This window comes from Theobroma cacao, chromosome 1 (genome assembly GCF_000208745.1).
Source record: "Theobroma cacao cultivar B97-61/B2 chromosome 1, Criollo_cocoa_genome_V2, whole genome shotgun sequence".
Lineage (NCBI taxonomy): Eukaryota > Viridiplantae > Streptophyta > Magnoliopsida > Malvales > Malvaceae > Theobroma > Theobroma cacao.
Window position 1 is genome coordinate 13,196,277 of NC_030850.1, and position 8,032 is coordinate 13,204,308.

Genomic DNA, 8,032 nt, shown 5'->3' on the forward strand with positions numbered 1-8,032 from the left:
GATCAAACTCGTTCCAGCATTCTAGAGTCGAGTGATTGGCTTTTCCACAAATTTGACATGTCACTATTTGTTCCATTCATTGAGAGTGATTACTATTGTTCAATTTTCTATTCACGCAAGTGCACGTATTACAAAGATAATATGGAGATGAGTAGAGTGTCGATCCCACAGAAAATTGAATTAATACTTATTGCTAAGTACTAAAATAAACACACTCTAATTTTATCTAAACAATTAAAAAGAAAGATTTGAAACTAATAAACTAATAACTAAAACTAAAACTAATCTAAAATCTATTAGCAAATTTACTTTATTAAATTCGAGTGACTACCAGATTTAAGATTATGATATCCCTCAATACTTCATCTGAATATTGTCTTTCTCTCTTAACTTAGTTTAATGGATTAAGTTGCTAACCTTAAATCCTAAATTATTTACAAGTCTCTTTCGAATTTCTCATAAAAATATATCTCTCAATTAATTTACTATATGTCTATGCAAATTATATTGAAGAAAAATTCATTAAGTTTGTATTCTAATTTTGGCTACGTATGGCTTATAGGTATATGTCTACTCTATATACAAATCAAACCACCTAATCAACTAATTAAGTGTATTCGATCATACGTTATTCTATTTAAGGTCTACCTAAATCTCCTTCGTCAAGGTTTAACTTAGGTTTCTAATTCAATCTAATTGGTGACTAGTCAACTCGAAGCATTAAGAACAAAATAAAATAAACAACTTAAATCTATCAAACATAAGTAAAAGAGAGATAAATAATTTAGGCTACATATTGAGTTCAATCATAATCTTAGATTAACAATTTAGTTCTCCATCAAGTCATATATCATCATTGAATAAATATTAAACATTAAGAACAAAACAAAGAAAATTAGAGAATAAAAGAAAAGATAGAAAAACTCAAGAGTTGTATTCTTGATCTCCAAGTCTCCTTGAAGCCTGCAAATTCTTCTTAGCTTCAATGACTCTGTGGATTGACACTTAGCTGTTAATCTGGTGTTTCTTTTTTTTCTCCTTAAGTCCTCCGAAAGGTTATTTTTATAGGCTTTGAAGTTAGGCCAAGTTGTGTGGAGAAAGAAGTCAATTTTAGCTGTAATTATCTCACCAAACTATGTGAGTCGCAACCTTGCCGAATTAATTAACAGAAATCATAATTGCTCTAGGACTGCTACAGTGTATCAAATTTTATAAGTTTTTTAACCATCTTTATTGCTGAACTGGGTAAAGTGGTAAACATAAAAGTTGTATCTTTTTCTCTTATCTTTCCAATAGTCCAAGAATCACTTCATTTGGAGCTCTGTAGAGAAAGTTATGACCAAAATACCTAAACATATGCATTAGAAGTTAGCACCTTGAAATTGCTCTCCTTCTTCCATTAAAGTTCTTCTTTCATCAAACACCTACAAAAGCACAAATAAATCAATAACAACCTATCTTAACCACATTAACTGTAAATTAAATAAAAAATTAACTAAGATTAGATTGACTCACCTAAAATAACTAATTTAAAATAATTAAATAAAATCTATTAATTTCTATGCATTATTACAAGAACTACGTTAATTTATTATCAAAATTAAGTCCAAATAACTCAATTGATTTTTGGATAGCAGCTAGGCTATCACAGATACTTTTAAATTTTTTGAAATATTCATCAAGTGGCATATTTCCCTTTTTGAGAGAGATCAATGTGTCATTTAACAATTGTTCTTTCTCGACTGTGTTAGGTAGCAATTGGTTTTCAACTGATTGCTGTACCTGAGATGTAGTTTGTACATTCTCTAAAGAAATGAGTACCTCAGTTTCAATATTTCAGAGTAGCCAGGCAATTACTAATCCATTGTTGTTATGCTAGACTTGGTATTGTGGGTTAGGAGATAATTTGTCGTCTTCTCCAATTATTTTTTCGCAAGTTTGTTTCATTAGTCAAGTGATGCTCTAAGCCAATGCTTTGGATTAGAGGTTCCACCTGAGGACACCACAACAAGAAATTTGAGCTATCTAGTTTTAATGATATTAGGTTAGTACATTGGTGCAGGGTTTGAAGAGAAAGAAAATGTTCGGGATTTGTTGAGTTGGCCATGAGACTATGGTTTTTTTGTTCCAACCTTTTATGATAGCTCGATAATATAAAGAATTTGAAACAATTGTAAGAGATTTAACAAAAAATAGTTCTCATTCCACCTTATTCATGAACACATAGTTACCTATATATATATATTTGTATATGCTATTTACACGAAAGGTTATTTAAGTAGAAAAGTCTATTAAGTAAAGATTTTATCTAATGGCTATAATGTGATTGTGCAATCCCTTGAGAGAGGACCATGCATTTGGCTAAATGTATGCAAAGCTGATTTGGACTTTCCTTTAAGGTGGAAAGAGTCGTTGGAGAGAATTGAGGAGCTATAGCCATTGGAGAAGATTCTATTGAGTGACAGATTTCAACCAGTATTTTTGATTGCTAATCTTCCCTTTTAGCGTGGACCATGTGAATCCCACATTGTAGAGATATGTTCTTAGCGGGTAGAGCCATAAATCTCATATCAAAAGGAAGCTCCTAGCGAGGAGTCAAGAGAGAATTCCATATGCTAGGGAGGGGAGCTATTAATCCCTTATCGGTTATGTACTAGAGTGATACTAGTTATATAAGGGTTTACACCTTCAATCTGTGAGGTGCCTTTTGTGGGATAAAACCATTAAGCTAGTGAGCTAAAAGTGGGCAATATCTCATAAGGGTTGCCTCAAACTTATTTGAGTTGTTTATCTACTTCAACTTTCACCAACACAAAGTCACTGCCACTCCCTTCCTTCCTACTATTTTTGTCGCACCATATGCCCCTGCCGACTCCAGCTCTCTCTTGATCGATCTCTTTCCACGTCTCTCCCTTTCCTCTTTTTCATATTGTTTTTCTCTCCTTTGCTTCTCTCCACCTATCTTTTCTTCATTATTTCCTTATCTTTCTTTCACCTTTCTCCCTCTCTACATTACTCTATCACTTGACAATATTCTCCCACCCCAACAACTATACACCCACAATGAAAATTTGGATTTTTTTTCGTAACCCGAAAAAACTATGGCTCTTATTCCTCTCTCTCTCTCTCTCATTCTAGCATAAGCTTAGGAAACTTCATTTATTTTAATTTTTATTTGTTCTAATTAAAAAATTTGAAGCTTGAGAAAAGCTGAAGGCTAGCATGGAAAATATTGATTCTAATTGTGCTCTATACTTTCTTTCTTGCATTTTCTTTGGAAGTGTTTTATGCCTCATTATTGTAGTAATTTTAGGGTTTTCTTAATCATCTTCTTTTTGCACGCTTGTTCCGTTTAGTATAATTTTTTTTTGGTGTTGGTTGTTATTGATACACTACTAGCTTTTTCATTCTCTTTTCTTGATTTCATTCGCTCAAGTTACTATTTTGTTGCCCCAAAAAATAATACTACACTACAACATTTTTACCTTTTTACTGTAAAATTTTAGATGCATTTTTTCTTATGTAACTAAATTCATCATATTACTCTTGATACATTTCATTTAATTACACTATTTAAAGTGTAATCACATAAAAAAATTGAGAAAAGCCCACAAAATAAAATCAGCCAACAGCCTAAAAAAAAAACCAAACAAAAGCCCCTTACCCTTTTCATGGTCAAATAGACTATATTCTTGAAAAATCCCTTTGGCTCTGCCCTGTTGCTTTCTCTTTTCATGATTCCAAAAAATGCCAAACAAATGAAGAGTTGATGATGCCAACCAACTCAAATGGATTTGTGTCGCATGCGTAGTCCTAGACCTGTTCCTATATTTGAGCTTGCCCATTTCAATTCTCAGGTTCTCTGCTCCGTACAAATTATTTGATCTACTCTCAATTTTTCTAAGACAGGTAAATCTCTTTTTCTCGATTCATCAATTCTCTTTTTCTTTCTTTGGCTACTAAGAACACTATCGGTTGACACAAATCTAAAGAAATCCTTAGTGATTTTCTCAACTCTTTTGATTTTATGTTATTTTTTCAAATTTATTTGAAATTTGATAGTTAAGTTTTGAACAAATATTGAATAGAGTTTTTTATTGTGTTCAGGCAAGTGTTCATATTCAATTCTCTAATTCTGATTCAGGTACTCACTCTATTTCTCCTTTGATTTTCTTTTATTTTAAGCATTATTTATGTAGTTCAAGTTTATATTAGAGTTTCCTATAACACTAATTAAGGATTTGGATCGAAAATTAGGGTTGCTTAGGAAATATAGATATCAATATAGGGTTGCTTAGGGTTGTTGGTCTTTCTTTTATTGATTTGTGAGATATTTTTAAATTGGATTTTCGTTTTCATTAATGTTCTCTTTTCTTTTTTTATTATTTTCTACTTGATTACAGTTAATGTTTCTATTTTGTCTCTTTGATTTTAAGAGTAAGATGACTTTGGTTGCTTGAGAATCTGACATAGGTAAGTTTCAGTGCTTTTTCCTTCTATTTCTTTTGTAATTTAGTCGATGATTGACTTAAAGAAATTGTGTTGTAAGCTCTATGATAGTGCTTATCTTCATTACAATCGCCTTTATACTGCTCAGCTAGGAAATTTAAAGACATGCTTTGATGAAATTGGCAGCTGGATTATAATTTTGTCCTTCACTTTTTATTTATAAAATTTAATGTAGTTAAGCTATCAATTCCCAAAGAATCCTAATTGTGATGTGCAATAATATAACTTATATTCTACATTATAGGCACACAAGAAGAAGTAGCTGCAGCTTATGATATTGCTGCAATTAAGTTTAGGGGGACAAGTGTTGTAACCAATTTTGACATAAGTAGGTATGATGTAAAGAGAATTTGCTCAAGCTGTACTCTTACTAACCTCAAGTCAAGTCAGCTTATAATTAGTAAGCTTTTAACATTAAATCCCCAAAAGACCCTTTGACTCTTTACCTCTCATTTCCATCTTATTTCACAGATCCGGGTCTTCTTCTTCTTCTTCTATCAAGGTACATGTTTTGTTATTGCTTTTTGCAAGTTTCAATCTTTAACCTAGTTTTTGTTCATAGCTGTTATTATCATTTGGTCATTCTTTTTGGGTGCTTTTCCTTTGCTGTAAGTTTTTCAAATTAGATCAGCTAATTGGGTTTTGCATGGTAGATTTGTTTTGCCTTGTTGGGTTTTTCTTTTTGAAGTCCCAGATTGGGTTCTGAGGATGCTAGGAAAGGGAAATAAGGGTAAAAGTTTGTAAAAGATTTTGAGTTTATGTTTTGTTCTGTGTTGCCTTTACTCTAAAAAGGAAAAAAAGAGTATAAAAAGTTTAGCTTTGCTTGAGTTTAGGTTGCAAAAACTGGCTCTATGGATTGGCATTTATGTTTTCTTAAGACCAAAATTGAGGATGAATTAATTGATTCAAAGTTCAAAGCTATAGGGCTGGTTTTGTTGAATTTGACATAATCTGATTATGAATTATGTTTTTGGTTGTTTGTTTTAACATTTTTGAGCAGTAAATATTGGCAAATAAAAGGCAGGAAATTGGATTAAAGTTGATTTGTCGAATTAGATAAAGAACAGTACGGTTAGATCTAAAGCATATTCTAGCCATGTCTTTTATTGGTACCCAGCAGAAATGCAAGATTTGTGAGAAGACTGTCTATCCTGTGAAACTTTTGTCAACAGATGGGGTTCCTTATCGTAAGTCTTGCTTCAAATGTAGTCATTGCAAAGGGACTCTAAAGGTAAGGTTTTTAATTGCTTTGAATCATTTTCTACTCATTTGTTGATGTAGTTGCAAATATAGTTGACATGCTTGTTTTGTACATTGATTAGGTTTAAAGCAAATGGGATATCAAATTATGTTGCCGTTTATTGCATTTACACTGAGGTCACTAAGCATTTTATTTTTTTTGCTAGTTAATTTAGTAGATCTTTGTTAGAATGTGTAATAAAAAAATATACTAAGGAGTAACTTGGACACTATTGTCATCTTACTGCTGGTTTTTTTTATTATTCATTTTTTTCCTTAAGAAAGAAAATTTTGGGTGATTTTTTGTTGTAAAAAAATTAGCATTGTTGTAGGCTCTGTGAACGAGTGTTGCTCACATAGTAGATTTTGTTAACCAACTTTGTTGATTTATGTAATGAAGTTTCTGCTTCTAACTTAGCAGCATGTCTTATGTTTCCAGTTGGGTAATTACTCCTTGATGGAAGGTGTTCTTTATTGCAAGCCTCATTTTGAGCAACTCTTCAAGGAGATGGGTAACTTCAACAAGAATTTTCAGTCACGTATGTATTTTTCTCGTGATGGATAAAAGTTTTTATTTGACTTCTTGATAGTTTTGTTTTGTTGGTTTAATTTGTCATTAATTTTATTGTCAATAGCTGCAGAGTCAGCTGAGAAGTTAACTCCCGAGCTGGTAAATATCCCTTGCAACACCAAATGTGTTTGATGTTTGATTACGTAAAGAGCTAAAAGTTATTATTAGATGAGGATATCTGATGAAATTATATCTTAGCAAGTATTTTGCATCTGCTAATGCTTCATCTCTAATAATACCAAGTATAATATCTTTCCCCTTCTCTTCCATTATACCAAGTATTTTTTATTTATGATGTTGTTAACTTATAAGTTATTTTGTTAGTAATTTATTTTATTTTTTATTAATACAGAAAGTTAATAGTTAAGTATTAGGACATAAGTGCTTACCTATCTTTATATCATTGTTGGTTTGGTATTAATTGACCCATCCTTTAGGTTAATTTTATTTGATTCATGAAGAATTGGCTGAACTGAAAGATAGCCCATTTGCTTGTCACTTTAAGAGTTTTTATCATTTTAAAGTTCTAATTTGTAATATAATTTAAGATTTATGATTTGTGATATCATTTTTACTTTTCTTAGATGGTGGAAGTTAATGTTCCTCAACTTCTCTTGGAAGAATAAAAGCACAACTTCGAACAAATGGGCCTAACAAGATACTTGGAAGAATTGATTCCAAATGCTGCTATTGATGAATTCTGTAAGTCATTTTATGTTAATTTATGTAATTGCTTTGAAGGTAATTTTCTTCTAGCATTATCATTGGAATTGTTCTATGCTGGATCCCTATTAGGATTTTCTGATTTATTGTTCTCTACTGGGAACTTCCTTGTTTTTGATGACTCGTAATCTTAGGGGTCTCTTTTTTAAGCTTCTGGTGGCAGTTTCTATTAGCGAAACGCAACAAGGTCTTGCGGTTTATTGGCTTGGCTCTGATTTTATTTTTGTGACAGAAGCATTTCTTTGTTACCTTGCTTTTCGCTCCTATTGTTTTCAGTCTTCTTTTCCATCTTGTCCTTGCTGAACTTAGCCACTTCATAGAGATTTTATTGTAATTGTACAGCTCTGTTACCACACCAATTTTTATGCCATTAAAGTCTTAGGCTAATAAGACAAAAGACTTGCCATGGCATCCATTGGTGATGGATTAATATAATTATGCTTTTTAGAAAAATATTACCTATTATATGAACTACTTGCAAATGAATTTTATCTTGCAACTTAATCTTTGCAAGTAAGGATGGCAATGTCAGTTGGGTTTGTTAGGTTGGAGAATGGACAAACAAATATGTATAGAGAGGAATTGGAGAGAAAAAGAGAGAGATGACTAAAATTAGTTGAGGAAAATGATTGTAAAAATTGAATTTAAGACATTGTAAACGTTGTAAAGACCTTTGAAAATGATTTTTAAAGCATTTGATTTTTGGGGCATTAGTTCTACAATTTGATTTCATGATTTGTGAGCATGTCTTTCTATCACATATTAAAGGTTATATGTCTCTATTTTATACTTTTTAGCTACACATTTTATATGCTACCATATGATTTAAGATTGCAGTCATATAGCATACAGCTGCACTTTAATTTTGCTGTCGAATCCCATAAAGAAGTGCAACCATACTTTTCCATACATTGGCTAAGGCTGCACTTAGAAAAAGTACTGCCTTAACCTAAGGTTGCATATTTTTCACCTATGACTGCAATTTTTTTT

General features: G+C 31.6%; 1 protein-coding gene across 5 annotated transcripts; it reads left to right on the forward strand.

Moving 5' to 3' along the window:
- Positions 3,653–7,779, forward strand: LOC108660959 (LIM domain-containing protein WLIM2b-like). 5 transcript variants are annotated; one of them, XM_018116082.1, is made up of 9 exons: positions 3,659–3,909; positions 4,404–4,473; positions 4,754–4,841; positions 4,981–5,011; positions 5,510–5,740; positions 6,188–6,287; positions 6,384–6,418; positions 6,904–7,021; positions 7,556–7,779. In XM_018116082.1, exons 5-8 carry the CDS (start codon positions 5,606–5,608, stop codon positions 6,943–6,945), a joined length of 312 nt encoding a protein of 103 aa, XP_017971571.1. In that variant the 5' UTR covers positions 3,659–3,909; positions 4,404–4,473; positions 4,754–4,841; positions 4,981–5,011; positions 5,510–5,605; the 3' UTR covers positions 6,946–7,021; positions 7,556–7,779. The 5 variants fall into 5 exon arrangements, 4 of the variants coding, with proteins under 4 accessions (XP_017971571.1, XP_017971699.1, XP_017971614.1 ...); XR_001926799.1 differs by lacking the exon at positions 7,556–7,779 and having other exon boundaries at positions 3,653–3,909; positions 5,682–5,740; positions 6,904–6,969; XM_018116210.1 differs by lacking the exon at positions 4,404–4,473.

Coding starts and splice junctions, on each gene's coding strand:
- LOC108660959 (XM_018116082.1), top strand. CDS start 5,606: ATGTCTTTTATTGGTACCCAGCAGAAATGCAAGATTTGTGAGAAGACT. Junction 6,288..6,383: donor CAACAAGAATTTTCAGTCAC/GTATGTATTTTT, acceptor TATTGTCAATAG/CTGCAGAGTCAGCTGAGAAG. Junction 6,419..6,903: donor AGAAGTTAACTCCCGAGCTG/GTAAATATCCCT, acceptor TACTTTTCTTAG/ATGGTGGAAGTTAATGTTCC.